The sequence below is a fragment of the Chelonia mydas genome, chromosome 4 (genome assembly GCF_015237465.2).
Source record: "Chelonia mydas isolate rCheMyd1 chromosome 4, rCheMyd1.pri.v2, whole genome shotgun sequence".
In the NCBI taxonomy this organism is placed as follows: Eukaryota; Metazoa; Chordata; order Testudines; family Cheloniidae; genus Chelonia; species Chelonia mydas.
The window spans coordinates 97,819,676-97,845,590 of record NC_057852.1 but is presented as its reverse complement, the minus strand read 5'-3'; the positions used below and the strand labels follow the sequence as shown (position 1 = coordinate 97,845,590).

At 41.8% G+C, this 25,915-nt stretch overlaps 1 protein-coding gene across 4 annotated transcripts in view; it reads left to right on the top strand.

The window, feature by feature from the left end:
- The window catches only part of WDR19 (WD repeat domain 19), a 126,316-nt gene that overhangs the window by 67,109 nt on the left and 33,292 nt on the right, over positions 1-25,915 (top strand). For all 4 annotated transcript variants that reach the window (XM_037897930.2, XM_043544506.1, XM_037897929.2 and 1 more), the window contains exons 19-29: positions 3,434-3,544; positions 3,933-4,042; positions 6,071-6,128; positions 7,117-7,263; positions 7,352-7,434; positions 9,431-9,514; positions 17,429-17,575; positions 20,462-20,586; positions 21,591-21,703; positions 22,864-22,932; positions 23,502-23,579. In XM_037897930.2, the coding sequence (XP_037753858.1) occupies positions 3,434-3,544; positions 3,933-4,042; positions 6,071-6,128; positions 7,117-7,263; positions 7,352-7,434; positions 9,431-9,514; positions 17,429-17,575; positions 20,462-20,586; positions 21,591-21,703; positions 22,864-22,932; positions 23,502-23,579 (1,125 nt within the window). The remainder of the gene's footprint in view (positions 1-3,433; positions 3,545-3,932; positions 4,043-6,070; positions 6,129-7,116; positions 7,264-7,351; positions 7,435-9,430; positions 9,515-17,428; positions 17,576-20,461; positions 20,587-21,590; positions 21,704-22,863; positions 22,933-23,501; positions 23,580-25,915) is intronic.

Sequence of the window (25,915 nt, the reverse complement as noted above, 5' to 3'; positions counted from 1 at the left end):
GGACCATAGGTCCATCAATGGTTATTAGTCAGAATGGGCAGTATGGTGTCCCTAACCTTTGTTTGCCGGAAGCTGGGAATGGGCAACAGGGGAAGGATCACTTGATGATTACCTGTTCTGTTCATTCCCTCTGAAGCCCCTGGCTTTGGCCACTGTTGGAAGACAGGTTATTGGGATAGATGGATCATTGGTCTGACTCACTGTGGCATTTCTTATGTTTTTGTGTAATTTTTAAAAATGTGTTATTTACTCCTCATAACACAAGATCTATGGGTCACCCTCTGGGTTCTGACAGTTCCTGAGAAAGGAGAACACGGTATTATGTTTCTAGAAATAAACAGAAGACAGGACAACGCCGATTTTGAAACTTTGATATGGTTGAAATGGCACTACTTGCAAAGCACCTGTGAGTTACACATTTTGGAAGTGTTAGAAATTACCAAATTCTTTTGGCCTTTGTCTCTAACATAGACAATTCCCAACACTGTTTGAATACTAAAATTTCTATTACGTTTTTTTTTTTAAGGTGAGCTACAGGAGCTTTTAAAGATTTTGTGAGCCCACCGAGAAATTCTGCAGTTGCTTCTGCTTTCTCCTCATATTTCACAATCTTAAGGCTATGTTCTGATTTCATTTGGAGTAACTACTGAAATAAGTGGAGTCTTTCTGGATTGACAATGGTGTAACTAAAATCAGAATTTGGCAACTGGATTGTGTATGTGTTGTCATGAAGATTGCTCCTGGTTGTCATATTTGTTGTTAATTTGTCCACCTCACGGTTCAGTGCCCTTATAAAGGCTTTAGTTCAAAACTTTACTTTATAATTTTTCTGTTTGGTTTTCTTAATATAACATATATAACATTAGTGTCATCATTTCATTTTTTGTCCATGAAGTCACAAAAAAATATTTCCATATTGTTGGAGACCCCAGGGCATGGCCACTAGTTAAGCTGAGGGGATGGAAGGCCATAAGGGTTGAGGAAGTCTTCCTGCTGAAGGCCTAAGGGCTTCTTCTTAACCCCCCTTAATAGAATTCAGGCCTGGCTGGTTTGAGTAAGTTCTTTTGCTTTTAAAACAATGTTGCAGCCGCAGATAATGCCTTATAGCGTAAGGTTTGCTGACGCCAAGTTAAAAATAATAGGAGATAGTTACAAGGCCAGGCAGAATGTGCTGGTTGTTTAAGTTGCTAGGAATGCTTGTTAGAGGTTGCAGGAAATAAACATTGTTGTAACCCATATAAGGAAGGCAGAGTATTTGTGCAAAGTTTTAATTGGCTGATGTGTAGTGCAGTAGCATTAAGGAATATAAAAGTGTGTGTAATGACCTGCTCTGGTGTGCAGGATTTGAGATTCTATTCTCCCTGTACCTTGTTTTCAGCTGCAAATAAACTTTTCTGCTTCTCCACCCCGTTGTGATTATTGAGTGAAATACACCGGGTAACGGTGCTCTTGCTGCTGTTGCTCTTGGCACTGGGTGCCGGCAGCAATATGTTCTGTTTACTACTTTTCACTGCTTTGTTGATGTTTTGCTTTTGCACATTCTGTATGTAAATGGTATATAGTGATTTTGATTACTAGATTTCTAAATGTACAAGTAATATTTATAGTGTGTGTAATGTGTGGGAGTTTGTATTACCTTTAGAAACTAAACTTTTGCATTTCTAGTTTTTTTGTGTTCAAGTAGGTAACCCTAATATGTTGCATTAATGTGGGTTTTTTATCCAAAATTAATAAAACAATATATGTATACATAGTAATATATATTTGAAGAAAACAAAGCAGAAAATTGGAGCATTTTTATGTTGTTTCATTTTCCTCATTCCTTTCTCTCTCTTCTTTTTTCCATTCAGTTTCTATACTGTTCAAATATATATACTATAGTTACAACAATGTGTCTACTCATACAGTATAGATTTTACAGAGACAATCGACATTCAGAATGAAGCATTTTTTTATAGTTTTTATTGAGAAATGTTCATAATTGTTACATTGTAACTAAGATCAATAATTTGCAATAGTGCATCTTAAAAATGCATATTAAAATAGGAAATGTTAGACTGTTCTATTGCAAATTGCTGATATTTACTCCTGGGGGAATTCTGCACCACTGCGCAATGCAGAATTTCCTTTCCCCTACAGAAATGGGCTGCAGTGCTGCTAGACCCAGCAGAGCCCAGCTCACACATAAGACACTGCTGGGGGGAGGGGGCAGGAGCTAGAAGGTTCCTGGCAGCTGCAGTCCCAGCATGCCCTGAGGCAAGGAGAGGGCGGTGCACAGAAAACCCCATGCAAGCCTGGGACTGATCATCAGGCTGTTTCTCCCTCTGGATCCCTGGCTCTCTGGGGGGGAGAGGGGTGGGTGTCAGGCCTTGGGGAATCACGGCTGGGCTCTGGGCGGGTGTGGGTATCTGGGCAGTGGGGGTCCTGTGGCTGGGCTCTGAATGGGAGACGGTGCGGGTATCTGGCCCATGGGGACCCCGCAGCTGGGCTCTGGGGGAGAGAGGGTTCAGATGTATTGGCTGTGGGGGCAGGCATGGCTTCGCTCTGGCAGGGGAAGGGTTGTGCGTGTCTGGCCCCCTGGCTGGGCTCTGGGTTCGGGGGGCGGGGGGCGGGAAGGGGGCAGAGACACAGGATCTGGGTTGTCATAGGTGTTTCTTTAACTCTCTACTCCTGGGGAAAATGTTGTGTGTTTGTATTGTTACAGACATACTTGCTGACAGGTATTTTGAAATAGATTCCCCAAATAACTGAAATTAGTGCAATGATGTAGTGTTATTTTCACACACACAATTTGCAGAATTTTGCAGAATTTTAAAATATTGTGTGCAGAATTTTTAATTTTTGGCACAGAATTTTTAATTTTTTTGGTGCAGAATGCCTCCAGGAGGAATATGATATTGGACAGTTTTAATGGTAAGGGCATTCAAACATTTTCTCATTTAAAAACCATTGAAAAACTGTGTCAATTTGAATGCCTCAGCTGTTTTTGTGAAATGCCAAAACCCTAAAAAAAAATATTTCTGATTTGTGTATGTATTGTACGGGTACCCACTTCTGCAACTCTTACTTATGTGAGGAGTCCCATTAGCTTTATTGGAACTGTTCAAATGAGGGCTTTAAAACTGGGCCCTTACATTTTGCTGACTGCCATGTATTGGGGGTAGAATCTGCTCTTTCCTATTTGATGGCAGCCCTTACATGTACGTTGAGGAGTGTCCCATTTCTTGTGTAGTGAGAGAGGTTTTAACAAATTATGTCACTGTGCATATCATACAGTAAAAGTGTGTGCCATATTTTTTCTGGGTGAAGAGTGACACATGCACAGACATGACCTGGTAGTTGGATCTGTAGAATCTTTTAAAAATTAGTAATAGATGACAAGGGTCATCATCTGGACAGTTGTAGCACTCAGTATTTTTATTTTATTTTACAGGGAATAGAAGACCACAACCTTTTAGCCGGACATCTTGCCATGTTTACTAATGACTTTAATCTGGCTCAGGATTTATATCTGGCATCCACCTGTCCTGTTGCTGCACTTGAGGTACCCAGTTAAGTTGCCTAAAACTTTGTCAGATGTTAATTGTTTTTCTTGCCAACCTAATATACACTACTACCTGATTATTTTACATGGTGATAATTCTGCTCAGTTTTGTAGTATTTCTAAACATTTTGAGTCATAATGATATGGGTCTGTCAACTGCTTAAGATAAGTATGTATTATGCCTCTTATTACAGTAACACCTTCTTGTTATCATCTGTCTCAAACTTTCTGTTGAATCCAGGCAAGATTCTAACATTGGTAATTGTATTTTTAATACTAGAAAATAGTATAATAATTCAGTATTTGATGCTTACATCAGAAGATTGTTTCCCCCCCCACCCCCCACCCCCAAAAAAAGCTGACTTCAAATAATTTCTTTTGGTAACAGATGAGAAGAGATTTGCAGCATTGGGACAGCGCATTACAGCTGGCTAAGCGTTTGGCCCCAGACCAGATCCCGTTCATATCAAAGGAGTATGCCATGCAGCTTGAATTCACGTATGTTTTCCTGTAAAGATGTAGTATTGTAATATTTAACTAGTACTTCTACTAAGTAGAAAAATACTAGTGATGTCCTGAAAGCATTTCCACAAAGATCTTGATTTGTTTGAGCCACTTCAGCTCATTACAGTGCTATACAGAATCCCTGAGAGGTCCTGCAGCTGCTGTATCAGGGAAATTGGGAGTATCCACAGAAAACTACTCTGGAGACATGGTTCACAAAAGTAGCTGCTCATGATTGATTTAAGTGGCCATAAAAGAAAAAATGAAGCGCACACCAATGGGTAAACTTCCCAACGCAAACAAAATAGACAGTTAACCAGAGGCTTAGTTGCAGACCAGTGTCAGCTTGGAGTAGCTTTCTCCTACCTGCCACTTTTTATCTCCACTGTTGAGAGTGGAAGACAGCCTGGTACTTAAATGCCCATTCCTCTCCTTCCTAGGTCACCCTGTGTCATCCCATTTCCTGCATATTTGTGAAAGAGGAGAGCCAGACTTCCAGGTCAGCAGTCCATGGTAGAGAGAAGGAATCTACCCTCCTCTCCTTGTCTTTTAAACCTAACTATATAGCTGCCCCTACCAGGTTGATATCCTGTTCCCTTTGGCTGCCAAATCAAGGTAGGGGATCATGGCTGCTTCAAATATGTACCCGTGAGCAGCCACTGAGCAGGCTTAGTCTGGTAAAGTAAGTGAGATTTATGGGAAAACAGTGGCTGAGGGAGTGCTTCTCACGGTACCAGGTTTCTACGCTACCAAAGAGATCATATGAAGGAGCTCCTTAGAAGTTAAATTCAGCCTCATCACCAGTGACATTTGAGCTTTAGAAGGCTCACTTCCTAGGACCATAGAAGATTTTGGCACGACAGCCATAAACCCCTGACATAGGCCTTATTTCTAAGCAAATGTGCACTGAAATCACTAAATCAATTTTAATTCATACCTTATGTTGTTTTGGAACAAGTCTGGGAACCCTCTTATTTTGGAATAAAAATGTCCTATTTCTATTTTGTTTAAGTCAGTAAATAAATCATTCAGTCAACATTAGTGGTATCAAAATAGGACACTTCTTTCTTAAATCAGCCTCCGTTGCTTGTTGAGCTCAAGGTGTAAAGGCCTAGAAGTGATCTCGGAAAGAGGCTTCTCCATGAGACAGGTGTGCATACTCACTCCTTATTCTTCTTGGAACATAGAATCATAGAATATCAGGGTTGGAAGGGACCTCAGGAGGTCATCTAGTCCAACCCCCTGCTCAAAGCAGGACCAATCCCCAACTAAATTATCCCAGCCAGGGCTTTGTCAAGCCTGACCTTAAAAACCTCAAAGGAAGGAGATTCTACCACCTCCCTAGGTAACGCATTCCAGTGCTTCACCACCCTCCTAGTGAAAAAGATTTTCCTGATATCCAAACATGAAGGGACATGACACACGTGCTTAATTCCACCCTTCTTGTCTGAGCCACAGAGTCCTAGTGAGCCATAATTAAAAGGTTCAAGGCCCATAGGGTCAAAGAGAAAACTAAATATGTTGTGGCACAAACTACATAACACTTACTAACTAACTATAGCACAATTTAAGTCTAGAAATTAAAGGAGTTTTGGATCAAAATCCCCCAAATCACCCTGTATACTGAGAGAAGATTCCTGCAGGTGGCTACAGAAAGGAGGGAACTGAGGCATTTTTGACCATATGGCACTTTTGTAACCTTAGCTCTGAATGTTGGGAGCCATGAAAAGGTGCTCATGCAGCCCCAACACGTGCTGCTTTCCAGAAGGTTCCCAAAGGAGATGCAGCAGCACTAGGGGTGCAAATCACACAAAATGGGAATATGCAGTGGCCACCTCAAAAAAGAATTGCAGCTTACATTAAATGCTCCAAAAATGTGATCACAGAATTAACTGTGTTTTAATAGGAGTTGATTAGGAGATCCATTCCATTTATTTGTCAGCTATGTATGCAGGCTTCATATCTCTGCAACTTGTTCCTATTAATAAACATTTTTACACATATATTATTATTTTCTTTTAGGGGTGATTATGTGAATGCTTTGGCGCACTATGAGAAGGGAATCACAAGGGACAATAAGGTAACACTCTTCAATGATGGCGGCATACAAGTAATTATAATATATATTGTACACTGAATCCTTCTGTTACAGTTTATTTAAATACAGGATTTTGTATTCTTCTGTAAACGATATGTTTCAGAATAGCAGCCGTGTTAGTCTGTATTCGCAAAAAGAAAAGGAGTACTTGTGGCACCTTAGAGATTCTTTTTGTAAATGATTTGACTCTCTTCCTTTTCAAAGAACAATATTGATATATTGGTCTTTCCTGTAATTTTATACACAGAGAAAAATGGCTTACTTTATGTAAAACAGTACTGCATTAAGATTGTAGTACTGGGAAATTATTTTTACCATTTGAACAATTTCACAATAATTATGTAAATATTAAAGGGGACAGTGCCAAAATAATAATATATTTTTATATGATACTTATATAGATTTCTGCTCCTTTAGTGTAGTCAATTGTTCAGTAAAGAAGAATAAAATGAATAGTCAGATTCTTCAAAACAAGCGAAATAGCAATGCTTTCATGTATATTTTAAAACCAAATGTGTGAATTCGGGGTTAGTACTTTGAGATAAGTCCAATTAGAAGCAAGTCATTTCCCCATCTGTCTTTTTCTGTACATATGTTTTGGTGTGTTGTTCTGTTTCTTTGTCTCTTTTTGAAACTTACCTTTGTCCTGTATGCCTGGCCTAGTCAGTTATTTCAAAAAATAGAATGTAGTGTGAAACACTAGATGAAACTTCACAAGAAAGTCACCTAAATATGGCCAGCAATGAAAACATAGGCTTTTCCACAATTAATGGCACCATTATTTAATCAAATACTGACTGTTGCCTTTTAAGGCTCTGGTTTAAATTTTCTAGACAAGAACAGCTTTACCTGAGGTCAGGTCATTTCTGGTTGATGCATTTCACTGTTGTTGAAATAATTGCAATGGCTTCTGTAAAACCAATACCTTTTGTACTGAAAATATAGTTATCACTTTACTTTTGATCGCCAGTACCAGGAACATGATGAAGCTTGCCTAGCTGGAGTGGCTCAGATGTCCATTCGAATGGGAGACATTCGTCGGGGGGTTAACCAAGCCATTAAACATCCTAGCAGGCTGCTAAAGAGAGACTGTGGAGCCATTCTGGAGAGTATGAAGGTATCCCTAGTAATAGAGAGAGCATTAATAACATGATGAATTCCCAGTTACAAATAAATAAACATTTGTATAATTTTCATTATTGTAGCAATTTTCAGAAGCCGCCCAACTATATGAAAAGGGGCAATATCATGACAAGGCAGCGTCAGTATATATCCGCTGTAAAAACTGGTAAGTGCAGCTTTAGTGCAGTTTTACGTTCCTTGAAAAACAGGTTATATTGTAGTGCCCTTTGAAAAGGAATAGGAGTCCCTGATCATCTTGATTAATCAGACACATAATTCACATGACAGACAGTCTACTGACTCTTTTCCTGGGGACTAGGTCAAGTATGATTTACACTCTGAATCTTCAGAAACACGGGTTGATGTAAATCAAAACTTTGTTTAAAAAAAAAAAAACCCAACCCAAACAACAGCTATGCTAATCAGCAAACTTCTCTTTACTTGGTTATGTTTAGCTTGACTCCGTAACTGGGCTTTCAGAATCTTTGTGTACTACACACTTTGAATCCTTTTACTTGCCTAATTATATTTATTTCATGAAAGCTTCTTGATTTCCAAAGCTGATACACCTGGGAGTGCAACACAGCCTTTTAGTTCTAGGTTGCTGGTTCAAATTCAACACAGGTCTGTATCAGCAAAAACAACAAGGAGTCCTTGTGGCATCTTAGAGACTAACAAATTTATTTGGGCATAAGCTCTTTTGTGGGCTATAACGCATTTCATCAGATGCATAGAGTGAAAAATTCAGAAGGCAGGTATAAATATACAGAAATATGAAAAGATGGGAGTTGCCTTACCAAGTGGGGGGTCGGTGCTAACGAGGCCAATTCAGTCATCGTGGATGTGGCCCATTCTCAACAGTTGACAAGAAGGGGTGAGTGTCAACAGAGGGAAAATTATTTTTTGTAGTGACTCAGCCACTCCCAGTCTTCATTCAGACCTAATTTGATAGTGTCAAGTTTGCAAATTAATTCCAGTTCTCGATAAAAACCTGAATAAAGACTGGGAGTGGCTGAGTTCCTACAAAAAATACTTTTCCCTTTGTTGATACTCACCCCTTCTTGTCAACTGTTGGGAATGGGCCACATCCACCCTAATTGAATTGGCCTCGTTAGCACAGACTCCACACATGGTAAGGCAACTCCCATCTTTTCATGTGATATATTTTTATACCTGCCTACTAAATTTTTCACTCTATGCATCTGATGAAGTGGGTTATAGCCCACGAAAGCTTATGCCCAAATAAATTTGTTAGTCTCTAAGGTGCCACAAGGACTCCTCTTTGTTTTAGCATCATATGGCTGTTCAATGTCATTTTCAAAATGAACTTGGCCCTTGTCCAGTTCCTAAGGAGCAGGTGTTTACATAATAGAATTGCCACCATAATTGGACTCCTCTTAGCAATCTCTGCAGAGCGAACAATAATTGAATTGGTAGAAAGACAGATGTACCCTCTCCTCAAGAGCTAGTTCCTCCAGGTCAGAATTGAGACACATTGGGGTAGTGCAGGGAAAGCTTGCATTGCTGTCATCAGTTTTGTGCCTTTTCTGTGAATAAATGAGAGTACGGCAGAGTCCAGCGTGGTCTGTCTGACACTTTTCAGAAATAGAAACTACAGACCAGATCCTCTAAAGTATTTAGGCACGTAACTTCCACTGATTTCTAAATAGCGAAATACCTCTGAAGATTGGGACGTATGATCACATCCAAAATTAAAACAAGGAAGAAATGATATTCTAATTCTGTAAGGCCCCTTTACATTGTCAGAACAGCATAAAATGGCCCGAAAATGCACAGTAACCAATTAATAGTTTTTAGACATGTAGCAAGTGCATATTTTTGAAAACTTTGAAGCTCTTTCAAAGCTTCTCTTGTATATAACAGAAGAGAGCATATTTGTAATGCAAAATATCATGATTAATTTCCTTGTTCGTGTAAATGAAAAGGAGATCACTTTTACATACTAATATTTTTTTGTCTTAATTATTACTAAAGAATAAGATCATGTTGTTGCTGGTATTCATACTACATGCATTTTGTAAGTCCCTTTTTCTTTTCTCTCGAGTATTTCTATAAATATGCGTATACTTTATTTGGTGAAGACAAATTAAAAAGAAAGATCACATTTATTATTTGATTACTTTATTCTCTTTGTTTTCTAGGGCAAAGGTTGGTGAGCTTCTCCCTTGTGTATCATCTCCAAAGATACACCTGCAGTATGCCAAGGCAAAAGAAGCAGATGGCAGGTGTGTTTAATTTCCAGAATCAAATAGCCAAGGGTTTAAAGCTACAGAATGTTAATATTCACAGTTTTATTCATAAAAAAATTAGTATATGTAGTGAATATGTATTCATTGAAAAATATAAAAATCAAGTGTTATGCAAACGTCTTGATACTAGACAAAGATTATGCTGCTGATTAGGAAAGAAATAGTTCTGATTGATTATCCTTGGGTTAAACTTTAAAAAGCTATTTTTTAAAAAGTAGCATTAAAGCTGTTAAGTACTGTAGCTTTGTTCAGTGATGGTGATGTGCTGAAGTTTATTTTTCTTCTAAAGACTCCTGAGTTTTTATAAAAAGCTATGATTAGTCGTCACAGTCTGGGAAACAAACAGTTTTTTCTTTTTAAAATAAATTACAGTAGCACTGTTTGTAATAATTGGGTCTCCAAATTTACCTTCATAGTGAGCGCAACTGTAAGAAGTGAGTGGCACAAAATGTCACAATAACCTATAACAATAAACATTGATGGGAAAAGATGGAAAAGGGAGATAGGCTTTTTTGTTTGTACTAATTCAGGCTATTGATATAATTCAAGGACTGTGTTAAGATCATGCCTGGTAAACAAGAAAATTGGTGTGTTGAAAATTAGGGCTAACTGATGATCAGAATATTGAGAGGATGGGCTACTCTGCCCATCACTGCCCTTTTGAAGTCCTTAAAAGAGAAAACTTTTTGGGGAAATTCAGGAGGAAGAAGCTGTTTGCCAGAAACTGCTGCAGCAGGCTTTACCATCATGGTTGCCACGGTCTCTTGAGTCCCTGTGATCTATTGTAACACTGTGGGGCTCTCTTATACTGATCCTGAGAAAGATGCTGACCAGATTGGGCCAGAGAGGAGGGTTCAGATGACATTGCCACCTCCACCAGCTCCAGCTAAATTCTGAATGCTACCTGGGATGTGAGACTCTCCCTGTCTCTCACATGCACGCGCGCACACAGTGTGTCGTCTTTCTTCAAACCCTCCCCTCCCCCCATATTTCTTCTTTCCTGTGCCTCTGCTTTTACCTTCTGCTTAATAAGAATCTGGCTTAGCCAGGCAAGACTTATTTGTAACATTGCTGTTACCCTGTGACCAGAAAGAGGTGACAAAAAGCAATGCCCTAAAGATGCTGGTACAAGTTTGCCAGATCTCGCAGTGGCTATTAAGACAGTCAGCCATTTCCCCTCCCCGCGCAGCAGTGTGGTTGCAGATAGGAGTCAACACCAGACACAAAAGCTGCATCTTTTCTGTCTTCGCTGTTCTTTTCTCTTCCCTCTTGTGTGTGTCTTGTGTTGTCTTCTAGGAAACAGAATTGGACTTTTAACAGCAACAGCAACCCAAACAGCTCAACTAATATCTTTTCATTTCCCCAAAAGGACAGTTATTACCAACATTATTACCGCATAAGAGACTGTCAAACAACAGTTCCTTCTAAAAATTCTATAGCTAAAGGCAAAGGAAACAAGGAATGTTGTTAAAATGAAAGCCTTACTTAAGACTTTATGTTTTAAATGCTTTAACTGTTTTCCTTTGTTTTCTGTATCTTTAATAAAAGGTTATAAGACTGTTCAGTTTTATAGTTGCCATGGTACTAAGCAGGCTAGGGTCTCTATTCCAAACCTAAACCTTGTTTAACGCTATTTAATGTTGGATAGAAACAGCGTCCTGTTAATACCTTTGACTATTTCGGCCTATTTATTCCCATCTAAATTAATACAATGCACCTCATTTACACAAAGACAGGGACAATCTTTGCAAATTATTGATTAATGTTTAGATAAGCAAACACAAAAGCAAGGATACTTAATCACAAAATATAGTTTTTGCTATTTGTAATATACAATTAAGTGTACTGCAGAATATTTTGTGACAATAACAGTCTTAGTATTATGAGGACTCACTACAGTGATCTTCTGCTAAATATTTCTTGTGATGTGAGCAGAGGCCACTATTTTTATGCCAATAATAGTGTGTGAATGAGGAAGGTCCTATTGTAACTTGTTTGACTAGGAGAAGAGAATGGGAGTTCTTCTTCGAGTGATTGCTAATGTCCATTCCATGTTAGGTGTGTGCTCGCCACATGCACTGGTGTTGGAAGTTTTTTCCTCAGTGGTATCTGTAGGGGACAAGCTCTGACGCCGTCTGGAGTGGCGCACATATGGCAGGTATAAGGGGTGCTGGGGGCCCCCTCCCTCCCTCAATTCCTTCTTACCGCCAGTGATGGTGCTGGAACATCTCCTTGCTTCGGCAAGCGCTTACTTACCCAGTGGTTTTTTTCTCTTAGTGTTATAAATAGTTAGATAAGTAGTTCTTTTGTTCTTTAATGACTAGTGTGTTAGTGTTCGTAGATAGGTTAGATAGTCCCCTGTGGGACTTAGCCTAGGGACGGGGCATGCCCCGTTCCCCAGGTTTCAAGCCTTATGATGGCTGTAGAAAGGCTATGCTGATCAGCGGCCCTCACCAAAGTTGCTTGAAGTGTTTGGGAGAAGCCCACATTAGCGATAAGTGCTGCATTTGTAAGAGCTTCAAGCTAGAACAAAAAAGGAGCGGGATGTAAGACTGAGAGCGCTCATCATGATTCAGGCTTTGTGACAGTCTTCGAGCCACCAAAATTGGACTTGGCACCGAGTACAGTGGCATTAGTGCAAAGTGCACCTCTGGCGCTGGCCTTCCAGTGCCGGTCACAGTCCTGGCTAAGAAGCAGAGGAGGCACCCGGGCAGAGGGCATTCCCCAACATCCCATGTGGGAAAGGGAAAGTCTGTGGACCCTTTTGGGGCAGAAAGTCTCCGGAGCCCAGCCAGGCACCTGCATCGCCGGCTAGGCCAGCCAGCCCTCCTAGGAATCCACCGGCCCCATGGGTAGTGGCAGAGGCCCCAGCACCTGGAAATCCCGTCCACGCCAGAGGCCTTCCAGGCTGCAAAAGACATTGTCTTTGCTGGTGCCCCCGACACCGTGCCAAGATATGGTCGTCTCCAGGGGGAAGCCAGCACTGGGATCCGTGCCATGATCTTTGTCTATGCAGCATCACTCGCTGGCACCGCGGCAGTCGACATCAAAGTGCCAATCCCTGGGGATGCACTTCTGACCTGCCCAAACCGACCAAAGTTCCCAGCCCCATTCACGGGACTCTCGGCACCAGTCCCCTGTGGGATGGCACCGCTTGCCTGATGGCTGACACAGGGCCTCAGCATGCCATCGGTCCCCAGAATGGCTCCAGTCTCCAGAGAGGAGATATTGCTCCCCAGGATAAGGGACTCCATCGGGGCCACAGCAAAGTCGATCCCAGCTGGTAACGAGGTGCAGATCACCAGACTCGCGGTACCAATCATCCGGGTCAAGGCGGCTCTCCCATCCATCCCATTCCCAGTCACCAGACTCGGAGCACTGCTCCCATCCACGGTGGTACTCCCCATTCATGAACGGGTGGTAAAGCTGGTAAAAACTTTGTGGCAAACCCCATCCTCTCTCCCACCCATTTCCAAGCAGGCAGAGAAAAAGTATTACACCCCCGCGAAATATTTGAATACTTGTATTCTCACCTGACCCCGAACGCTCTAGTGGTCTCGGCGGTCAACAAGAGATAGACAAGGGCAACCAGGCCCAACTCCCAAAAATAAGGCTGGCAAAATGCTTGACTTATTTGGGAGAAAAGTTTATTCGTCTGCCAGCCTCCAATTATGAGTGGCAAACCATCAGGCCTTACTCGAGAGGTCTGATTTCAACGTGAGGCAGTCAATATCGAACTTTGCAGACTTGTTACCGGAGGAGTCCACGCAAGAATTCCTTGCCATCCTAGATGAGGGGAAAACTGTGGCAAGGAGCTCCCGTCAGGCCGCCTCTGATGCGGTGGACTCGGTCAGGAGATCCATAGCGACAACTGTGTCCATGAGGTGGGCATCGTGGCTGATGTCCTCTGAGCTGTCGACAGAGGCTAAACTCTCGATCGAGGACCTCCCTTTTGATGACCTGGCCCTGTTCGCAGAACCAACAGACGTGAGGTTGCATGGGCTTAAGGATTCTAGGGCTACCCTATTCTCTAGCCCTATATACACTGGCCCCCCTAGAAAGAGGTTCAAACCGCCGCAGCCTCATCGACCAAACAGTCAAGCTAGACCAGGGCTCTACCACAAGAAGGGCAGGGACTATAAGCACCACCAAGGCCAACAATTGGGCCCTGCCTCTCACTCGGGTTCTTCCCGCTACCCCTGGGGTAACAAGCGGGCATGTTGAGGGTGTGCCCGAGGGCAACGTCCCAGTCTGCAGACAGGATCCTACACCCCTTTTATTTTCCAGCCACCTTTCTCCCTTCCACCCTGCTTGGGCTGCTATAACAACGGACCGCTGGGTCCTCAGGACTGTGGCAATGGGGTATACCCTACAGTTTATTTCTACCCCCTCCTTCCCTGCCCCCTTCCCTGTCCCTCTTCAGGGACCCTTCTCACAAGCAGCTTCTTTCCCAACAGGTGCAAGCCCTCTTGTGAGTCGGGGCTGCAGCAGAAATCCCTGTACATCAGAAGGGGAAAGACTTCTATTCCCGGTATTTTCTCATACCAAAGGCCAAGGGCAGTCTACGCCCCATTTTGGACCAGCGAGGCCTCAACAAGTATCTCAAGAGGTTGAAGTTTTGCATGGTTTCCTTGGCCTCCGTCATCCCCTCCCTGGATCCTGGAGACTGGTACATTGTCCTCAACTTAAAGGATGCATACTTTCATATCGCCATCTTCCATGGACACACAGGATTCCTGCAGTTTGTAGTGGGACGAAACCACTTCCCATTTGCAGTGCTGTCATTTGGTCTAGCGACAGCACCAAGGGTGTTTACGAAATGTATGGTGGTGGTCGCTGCATACCTCAGGCAACAGGGCATTCAGATCTACCCATACCTCGATGATTGGCTCATCAAGGGTCATTCGCAGGCTCAGGTCCATTGCAGTGTTCGGGTGGTAGAAGCCATGTGCCAGGCACTGGCCTGTTGATAAACAAAAAAAGCAACGGTAGTGCCAGTGCAAATAATAGAGTTTATAGGGGCAGCCCTAGACTATACACAGGCCAGAGCTTTTCTCCCAGAGCCCAGATTCGAGACAATGTCAGCTCTCATCACCCAACTCACCACCCACCCTATCACCATGGCCAGAGTATGCCTCAGGCTCCTAGGACATATGGCAGCGTGCACTTATGTAGTTCATCATACACGTCTGTGGCTCAGGCCCCTCCAGATGTGGTTAGCGTCAGTTTACGTCCCAGCCAGGCACCACCTGGACAGAGTCCTCACAATTCTGCCACAAGTGCTTACAGCTCTGAAATGGTGATCAAACCCAGTAAACGTTTCCGAAGGAACACCCTTTTCAGCCCCAAAACCTACAAAGATGCTAGTGTCGGACACGTCCGACCTAGGCTGGGGGACCCACCTTGGATCGCTGAAGATCCAGGGGTTATGGTCCTGGGAGGAGCTCACACTAGACATCAAAGTCAGGGAGCTCAGAGGCATCTGTTTGGCTTGCAAGGTGTTCCTTTCTTGACTATCCTATCAAGTGGTTCAGGTGTTGACTGACAATACAGCTGCCATGTTCTGTGTCAACAGGCAACGAGGAGCAGGGTCCACAGCTCTCTGCCAAGACGACCTCCAGCTGTGGGAGTTCTGTATGCGGCATGGCATACACATTGAGGTGATACATCTCCTTGGTGTCTAAAACATACTGGCAGATTTCCTCAGCAGGGCGTTGTGTTCTCACCACAAGTGGTCCCTCCACGAGGAGGTTGTCCAAATGATCTTCCAGAGGTGGGGAACTCCCCAAGTGCACCTGTTCGCCACCAGGTGGAACAGGAAGTGCCACTGGTTTTGCTTCCTCCAAGGACTTTTTTCCTGTCTTGGGCAGATGATCTGATGTATGGCTTCCCGCCAATCCCTCTTATCAGCGGGACCCTCCTGAAAATAAAGAGGGACAAAGCCAGGGTCGCCATGATCACCTCAGCACTGGTTTGGCATATTCATGGACTTGGCGTCAGCGCCCCCATGACACTTTCCAACCACCCAGATCTGCTCTCTCAAGATCACGGGAGGTTATACAGCCAAACCTCGCCTCACTGTACCTCACAGCATGGATGTTGCATGGCTGAACCCAGAGGAGCAGGCTCACTCTACTCAAGTCCAGCGAGTGCTGCTGGAAAGTAGAAATCCCTCTGCTAGAGTAACTTACCTGGCAAATTGGAAACGCTTCTCCTGCTAGGCATTGGAGCAAGGGATCTCCCTGACTCAGTAGTCTCTGCAGTCCATTTTAGACTACTTGCTTCATTTAAATCATCAGGGCCAAGACTTCTCCTCAATCAAGGTGCACATGGCCTCCATTTCAGCCTTCCACGCCCGTGTCCAGGGCAAATCGGAGTTCTCACATGAGATGATGATCAGGTTTCTTAAGGGCCTGGAAAGAATCTTTCTGCCAGCTCAGAACCCAGTACCCCAGTGGGACCTCAATCTAGTCCTTTCTAGGCTCACTGGCCCTCCCTTCAAGCTGTTAGCCTCCTGCTCTCTTTCACATCTATCTTGGAAAGTTGCCTTCTGTATGGCTATCACTTCAGCGAGGCAGGTATCAGAGATTAAAGCCCTTACATCAGTGTTCTACAAGGACAAGGTTCAGTTGTATGCCCACCCGGCTTTCCTGCCAAAGGTGGTGTCGATTTTCCATATTAACCGGGACATATTTCTCCCCATTTTCTTCCTGAAGCCTCGCGTGTCGAATGAGGAGAGACATATGCACACCCTTGACGTCGGGCAGGCTCTGGCCTTTTCCTTAGAGCACACTAAGTCCTTCTGTAAATCGACTCAATTCTTCATCGCGGTGGCCAACAGAATGAAAGGCCTCCCCGTATCTTCTCAAGGGCTTTTGTCTTGGATTACCACCTACATTCGCACTTTTTATGAACTGGCGCAAGTTGTACCTCAGCAGATAGTGACACCAGAGCTCAGGCATCATTGGCAGCCTTCCTGGCACAAGTCCCTATCCAGAATATCTGCAGGGCCGCAACATTGTCGTTGGTGCATACCTTCACAACCCACTACGCCATCACCCAGCAGGCTAGAGATGAGGCTGCCTTTGACAGAGCGGTGTTGCAATCGACACAGCCATGAACTCCTACCTGCCTTAGGTGACTCCCAAGCAGTATCCCCGAACATGGAATGGACATGACCAATCGCTCAAAGAAGAAAAAACAGTTACTAACCTTTGATGTGTTGCTACTAACCATGAGATGTGTTGCTCATGCCCATTCCATAACCCACCCTCCTTCCCCACTGTCGGAGTTCCGGTAAGAAGGAATTGAGGGAGGGAGGGGGCCAGCAGTGCCCCTTGCACCAGCACACATGTGCACCACTCCAGAGGGTGCCAGAGCTGGTCCCCTGCGGATACCACTGAGGGAAAAACTTCCGGCACCGGTGCATGTAGTGAGAACACACACCTAACATGGGATGGACATAAGCAACACCTCTTGAACAACCATTATGAAAGGTTAGTAACCATTTTTTCCTCTTGTTAAATGTTGAATAGTAGCTATTATTCAAAACCAGTTTGACGTGGCTAACTTGCCAGTTTAGATGACTGTGGAGATACCCTCATAAAGTATGTAGACTGTTAATGCTGCTTGTCTTCAAAGGCGAGTCAAAAGATGGTATTGTATGAAGTGTTGACTGTCTTCCTACTGCCATTATCCATCCCAATAAAAGAAGAGTTCAAAAGGGGTGTACATCTAATAAACAAATTTCCTAAACAAACAACGACTTGGTTTCACAGCATAACTTCTCAGGTGTAAAATGTTATGAGTCGCTTGCATAGAATATTGTAAAGAATTCCTAACAAAGCCAAGAAAGCTTGAATGTAAAATGTGGACATCATTATTTTGCAGATACAAGGAAGCGGTTGTGGCTTATGAGAATGCCAAACAATGGGACAATGTAATCCGGCTATATTTGGATCATCTTAACAATCCTGAAAAAGCTGTTAGTATTGTCAGGGAAACACAGTCTCTCGATGGAGCCAAGATGGTAGCCAGGTAATGCAGTACTGTAGTTACATTAGATAGATTTACAAACCTAACTTTCCTAATGTTACTTCTTTATAACCTCTCATGCCATCATCCTTGTTGCCCTCTTCTATATTTTTTGCCAAGTGCTAGAATTATGCTCAGTACACTAGAAGTGATTAAAAAATAAGATGTAAATAGTAAGCCCTCTAGTCCATCCACAGAGAGGTTTCACTTTTACAAAGGGCTATTCAGTTTTTTGGATGTCTTCTCTATTAATTTGTTGATACAGTCCAGTCTTCTGTTTGCTTTTCTTACTGTAGAAGTCTTGAGTGTCTGTCCATTCTTATCAACAGATATCTTTTGCTTGATTCATGTCTTCTAGCTTGTAACCATGTAAAGCATAGTCCCTTTAGTTATTTGAGTTATATTATATTCTCTTATCATTACCTGGTATCTGGGAGGGATATTCTTTTTTATTTTATTTTGTATTGTATATTTTAATTTATGGGGTGGGTGTGATGGGTTGGATCACAAAGAGCCCCTTGGGACTGCCAACTGATGTGCCAAGACTACTTCTGCCCCTGCCTTCCCTGCCAACTTGAGACTCCAGCACCCTGTCTTGCTGAGCCAGACACGCCAGTCTGCTCCAACACAGACCCTGGGTCTGAACCACGTGCCCCAAAGCTGCAGACGTAACTGAAAGCAACTTAAGAAGTGTTCCTGTCTTTAACACTCAGATGCCCAACTCCCAATGGGGTCCAAACCCCAAATAAATCCGTTTTACCCTGTATAAAGCTTATACGGGATAAACTCAAATTGTTCACCCTCTATAACACTGATAGAGAGATATGCACAGCTGTTTGCACCCCGCCCACCAGGTATTAATATATACTCTAGGTTAATTAATAAGTAAAAAGTAGTTTTATTAAATACAGAAAGTAGGATTTAAGTGTTTCCAAGTAGTAACAGACAGAACAAAGTGAATTACCAAGCAAAACAAAATAAAACCCGCAAATCTATGCTAATACAGTAAGAAGCTGAATACCGATAAAATCTCACCCTCAGAGATGTTCCAGTAAGCCTCTTTTACAGACTAGCCTCCTCTAGTCTGGGTCCAGCAATCACTCACACTCCCTGTAGTTACTGTCCTTTGTTCCAGTTTCTTTCAGGTATCTTTGGGGGTGGAGAGGCGCTGTAGCCAGCTGAAGACAAAATGGAGGGGTCTCCCGGGGCTTTAAATAGACTTTCTCTTGTGGGTGGAGACCCCCTCCTCTCTCTTATGCAAAGTCTAGCTACAAAATGGAGTTTTGGAGTCACCTGGGCAAGTCACATGTCCATGCATGACTGAGTTCCTTACCAACCAAGCCACATTCCTGGGAAAGCCCAGATGTGGATGGGCATCTCCAAGTTCATTGTTGGCTTAAGGGCTTCTTGACTGGGCACTTACTGAGAATAGTCTTTTCTCAGGAAGCTGACCAACTTCTTCACTAAAACCTACTTAGAATCAAACAGGTATGCAGCCAGCATTCATAACTTCGAATACAAAAATGATACATGCATACAAATAGGATTAATAGATTCAGTAGATCATAACCTTTACAGAGATATGTTACATGGCATATGTAGCATAAAACACATTCTAGTTATGTCATATATACATTCATAAGTATATTTTCATAAAGCCTTATGGCGCATAGAAGGGGCATCTCTAGGTTATTATCATAAATCTGAATCTGTGTTTTTTGTATAGTGCAACACTTCATAATCCCTGAGTTGAGCACTGAAAGGTGGGGGCTTTTTTTTTTTAAGCCTCTAGAATGCTCATTTTAGCACATCTACAGCTTTATATAGGGCCAAAGCTTGTGCAAGACAGTTAAACTTAAAATTTGCAAACCGAGGGTGATATTCACTCGTGGTGTTGAGGACCACTGCAAGTCTATTTGCACCATGTAAGCTCTATTCTGTACAAGGTTAGTCTGCTGGATAGCCAGATAAGCTGCCTATTGCGTGCCATGGAGCTAGTCACTGTACTAGTCATTGCAGGACATGTGTGGAAGGTGCCTTCAGAGACAAAGGAAGGCCATGGCGACCAACTCCAGGTTGAATTTTTGCAGATCCAGTGGTCCCAGTATCATGTAGAACCATTGCATTGGGATTGTGGCTGCTATTGGAGCTCTGCACACAGACCTTGGTTTGGTGGTGCGAGGGGGAGTGTATTTCATCACTACATCCTCCCTGCATTCTCCGGTTTCTACACAAGGGGAGTGAATTTCACTCTGAGTGCACAAGTTTGCATGTTCTTACTCTTACATACAATCACACAAACAAACAAAAGCAGTAAATATCCATTCAGTTCAAAGTGCCATGTATGGTTGCCTGGGTGCATATCAAGAACATCACACTCTATGCATAAGGAACATAATTGGACAGATGATGTGAAACAATGAGAACTTCAGCTTTATTATTTTTAAAGTATATTTCAAAAATCAGTAATCCTCACTGAGAACCAATGTCAAGTTTTAAATGGAAGAAAGAGTATATGAAAATATCATTAGAAAAAGGCATCTGAAAAACACTTTTTTGCACTTGAATGTCTCAAAATTGGCCAAACAGAAATTTACCAAAGTTTCATCCAAAAAGTTCACTTCTGGCCTGTCAATAAACATCAGAATTTTATCCCAAATGATTAGAATCTTTTAGAAAACAATAAACAAGCAAGCTTCAAATTGAAAAGCCTTAGTTTATCATAAGGTACATGCATATGCTAATAGGAGCACATTAGAAGATTTAGAAGAATGACTTAATGGTCCCTCAGTTGCCACACTCCTTGCACAAGAGATTTTCTTTGGAAAACATTTGGAGTGTGTTTATTGTGTTATTTAACAAAAGTATTAATGTGTTTATTCTGATCAGATTCTTTCTGCAGTTGGGTGACTATGGTTCTGCCATCCAGTTTCTGGTCATGTCCAAGTGTAATAATGAAGCTTTCACACTGGCCCAACAACACAATAAGATGGAGATTTATGCTGACATCATTGGTGAGAATTCTATTTTAATAATTTTATTTGGAATTCTTTAGCAATTTATGGCCTATTTGTGAAGAAAGGCAAAGAGAAGTCTGTAATGACAATGTGCAGCTGTGTGAAATTAATACTAGGAGGCAATGGAAAACTCACTGAACCAGTTCACAGTTATGCCATTTGACTGTCTAATAAACAACAAGGGTAATTACATTATGGTGTAAAACCTAAATTAAAGAATTGCTCCAGTAAGTCATTAGTAAGGCTGCGAGTTTGTCACGGATTCTGTGACTTCTGCAGCAGCTGATGCGCTTGCAGGCACCGCCCCCGCAGTTCCCATTGGCCACGGTTCCCAGCCAAAGGGAGCTGCGAAGCCAGTGCTCTGGGCAGAGGCAGCACGCAGAGCTGCCTGGCCACGCCTCCACCTAGCAGCTGAGCAAGGGGGATGTCGTCACTTCTGGGGAGCCCCCAGGTAAGCACCACCCAGAGCCTGCCTCACCCCATCCTGTTCCCCTGCCCCCTCCCATATCCAAACTCTGCTGCTGCTGTGTGTGGGGAGGCGCAGAGCTAGGTTGGGAGCCTGCCGGCTCTGCCAACATCCCCCTGCCCCAGCACCAGCAGGGGTCCTGGGCCGTGCGCCACCACCCGCACCCCTCCAGCACCAGCGGGGGTCCTGGGCCATAGGCTGCCGCACCTCCCCCTCCCCAAGTTTTAGTCATGGGTATTTTTAGTAAAAATCATGGACAGGTCACAGACCGTGAATTGACCTGACCATGACTTTTTTACTAAAAATACCCATGACTAAAACGTAGCCTTAGTCATTAGTCCTTTCTCAAAGATCAAATGTGGCACATTAAGTAGGTATAAACTGTGCAAAACAGAAGTTATAAATCCAGCTGGCTCCTATTTTGTTTGAAAACCAAAAGCCAAAAATGTGAAATATGTGATTTGCCTCTTTGACGGGATCTATAAACCTTTGTTTCATGAGAAGAGTTTTGCTCACCTTAGTGTCTGTGTTGCAGGTTCTGAGAATACTACCAATGAAGACTATCAGAGTATTGCACTATACTTTGAAGGAGAAAAAAAACATTTTCAGGCGGGCAAGTTCTTTTTGCTGTGCGGTCAGTATGCCCGGGTTAGTATTCAGATTGTAAAACAGCAACAGTATTTAAATGTGCATAACAATGGTTGTGCATAACACTGGATTCCAAGATTTTTACACTTCCTACAGATCAGAAAAAAAATAGGCTTTTTACCTGCTTCCTCTTATTTCACATTGATGCAATCAAAAGAAAAAATATTATTGTCCTACCTACAACAAAACTTAGAGGAAATTATTTCTTCCATTAAATAGAAAATGAATAAAGGGTGAGTGCTATATATGCTGTTATTTGGCTATGCACATATTTCTTATTGACAGCAGTAGAAGCTTCATATGGATCATAGACATAATATATCTCTAAGTGATACATGAACATAGTTTAGTTACTGTTTACTTGCTTGTCTGAATGTTCAGTTTTAGAAAAAGCTCATTCATTGATTAAATTCTGTAGCTTATTGAAACACAATTTTTAAACGAGAGTATGCAAATTAGCATATTTCTTATAGACTGGTTACAAGTTGAGTGTGTCAGCTGCTGCATATTAAGCAGAATGTTTATGTCCTGAGAGCAAAAAAGGAAGGTTACGAATTTTTGAAAATTACCAACTGCTAGGGTAGGACCATAGTAGGTGACCTGCTTCTCCCAGTGAGCCAGTGCCCCATTAACCCTTGGTTGCGGCACTCTGTAATGCCCCAATAGAGCAGTTCTCCTCTCATTGCTGGCTGTCAGTGCTGAGAAGAAATGTGCCAGGACTAGGCTGTGAATGCTGCTGCAATTCTGATGGGGCCATGGGAGTGAGGAGGAACCAAGGAGGTGGGTATAGGTGGTGTGCTGGATTGTAACTGTCCAGCAAGTCCTTCAGAAAGACTTCATCAGTATAATTTTTCCTACAGCAGTTTTTGGGACAGCAGCTGATGACTGTGTACTCCCCGGTGTGGTCATCCTTATTGGTCATTTTCACTACTTTTTGACTCAATTAACGTCAGATTCACATGAAACAACATAAATGCTCTCAACGTGTACTCAGGGATCACATAAGTTTAATGTAATCAAAGGATGTTTCTCCTTCCTTCCCAGATGCTGCAGAATTAGATGAATTAAAATCTAATTTTTCAAAAATAGGGAAAAAAATTTTTAAAGAAAATACCATGTCATTTACCTGTTATGTCCCTGTGTTTCTATTTTTGTTTCAGGCACTAAAACACTTTCTGAAAAGTCCAAGCACAGAAGATAACATGGCTATAGAAATGGCTATTGAAACAGTAAGAAACATTGATAAATCTAAGAAATTGAGTATTCAGCCTGCTTTTCAAGTAATCTGTGTCTCTACTGTAATGATGTCATCCTAGTGTTTAGCAGAGTTTGAATAGCTTATAGATGTAAGGAGGAAGCTGAAAGAGTAAAAGCAAGGGCTAAGGTAAAAAGTTCCTGATGCCATCCCAAATAATTTTCTTAGCACTGGTCCTGAAAGAAGGGAATATAAATAACGTATCTATCTGTAATTCCAAATCTAGAACATAAGAATGGCCACACTGGGACAGACCAAAGGTCTTGTTAATATTTAATGGATGCAATTTAAAAACTTGTTAAATGGGTAGTAGTTTATGACATCTTTGCCATAGTGTGTTAGAATTTCAGCATGGATTCACCATGTCAAAGAGAAGCTGATCAACCAAATAGATACCTACTTTACTGCATTTTGAGTATATAACACTGGTAAATACATGTTTTAAATATCTCTAAGTTCAAAGGTTTTCTATAGGGAAATCTAATTCTTTTTCCCTGTATTTCAGGCGCATGTTGACATTTTTCCTCTGTCTTTATTTAATAGGTGGGGCAGGCAAAAGATGAAGCACTAACTAATCAGCTGATAGACTACCTTATGGGGGAGAGTGATGGTATGCCCAAGGTACTATATTCCTATCACTCTTTTTTTCTCCAGTTTCTGTTCTGTAGGATGATTTCTTTTATTTTTTTGCCCTTCAGAAACCTAGTAGATGTACATTGTCCAGAACTATTTTTATATATCCAAAAAAAGCAAGTGCTCAGCTCCCATTTAAGTTCCTAAATTAAATGATCAGATTTTCAAAAGGCTCACTGTGAAGCATCTTCCATTAATATGTGGAACAATGGGTTCTGTAGTTATTTGGAAATCTGGCTACTTCATTTAGATACCTAAATGGAAGCTGAGCTTTTTTTGAAAATCTGGCCCTTTATTTTTGTACTTCATTATCTAATATCATACCATTTTCAAAGTTGAAAATGATTTATTACAGTCAATTCCAACTGCAAATACGGAGTATGGTTTCCCTAACTATACTTGATCTTAGATAAAAAATTAATTACACTGTGCCGGGATATACAATTCCATATGTGATCTGTACACAACTACATAAAGCGTTTACGGTAAAAGGAAAACTAAAGATTAGCAAACCCATATCTTGAGTTTTTAATGGCATACTTTATATATATAGAATACTCAGTTATTTAACGCTAAGAATATAAAATATTGTAGATGTTTATTTTTTATTGTGACTTATGGGAAGTCTTTCTGAGGTCATAGAGTTTAAGGTCAGTAGGGATCACCAGACCTTCTGGTCTGACCTCTTGTATATCACAGGCCACCAACACCACCATTACATTCCTGCAGGAGCTTTATGGATTTTTGCTTCTATCTCCCTTCTGGGAGACCCCATTTCATACCCAGCATCCTTTATACAAAGAGGACTAAATAGAGCTTCTTTTGGAGTCTATAGGTCACTTCTCCTACCACAGGTAGAGATGCAGGCACTTGGAACTGGTAGACTACAGTAGTAGGCTGTACTAGTCCGTCTTCCCCTTTTATGTGCTATTTTTTTGTAGTAGTTATCATATTTGTGTGCTTGGCTAGTTATGTTAACCAATGTTGTTAATCCTGCTTATTAATGCCATAGGGCTGATGTTAAAAGGAAGACAGAGAATACCAAATATATTTCAGGGTAAAGGGATGAGAGACGAGAAATTACAATGTCTTCAGAGGTGAAATTCTCTTCTCATATCCACACAACCAATCTCTACTTCAGTACCTTGATTTCCATACATGTGCAAACCACCAACTACGTGAGCAAAATATAGGAGTGTAGATCTGCAGTATGGATCTGAGAAAAGAATTTTGCCCATATTATTTTTCATGTAGGTTTTAAAATAAACTAGCATTGCTAACAGCCATCAGATGGTGGTAATCTTTGGGTAATTCAGGTTCTCTAAGATCCTCTGTGGCTGAGTACAGAGGGCACTTGCTCCCATACATACATTGTATCAGAAAGACTCTGCAGGGCTTCCATGGTGTAATTGCCACAGTCCTGTAAATTCAGAATCACAAATTATGCTGTGTAGGCATGGAGCTGGGTTTGACAGCTGTAGAGATGACATGTAGTTGCCACTGAATTCTAGTTGTGGTTTGCAACTCTATAGTGAGGTTGTAGAGCTCTGGCCTCTTCCTTGCTGTGCTGTATTCTAGGGCCAGGATTTGGTCCTTTGGGCACTTAGTGACATCATTTTTTTTTTAATTTAAAAAAAACATCTCTACACTTTGAGCAGCTGCTTTATCTGTCTTTTGTTGGGTGCTGTTTTGATGTAATGTTACCTTTCATCAGACATTTGGATGACACCAAAATTGTAAAGGAAACATACACTCAAGAGGACAGAATCCAATTGCAAAGTGACCTGGAAAGATTAGAACTTTAAGGGCTGTGATGGGAGATCTGGTACACAGATATAAACTGTCAGTGGGACATGGACTGACTGTCACATCCTGTCTTTATACTATTTTTTCTGTAAACCACAACCAAGCAACCTGGTTGCCTTAGGGAATGTGTGGGATGGGGAATTGGAAGTGACCCACAATATGAAAAAGCTTGAGAACCAGTTCTAAGGGTTTAATTTTTTTATAAAACATCATAGCACTGTGTGAATACACTTGTAATGTTTAACATTGTTTTGCAACTTGTATAAAGGGCATTCTTTTCCTCATTTAAAAGCTCTTTCTTGTTCTTCTGAATGCTTTACCCCATCTGCCATAGTCTCTCTCAGTGAGTAACATCATTTTACTTTATCAAATCATAGTAACTTATTAAAGAAAAAAACAAATAATTTTTAACTTCATTATGGTGTAGAGGCAAATGCCTCACTGAAATTCTCAGGCAATCTGAATCACATTTTTATAGAATAACATCTTTTAGATGGTAGAATCTTTATTTCACTGAA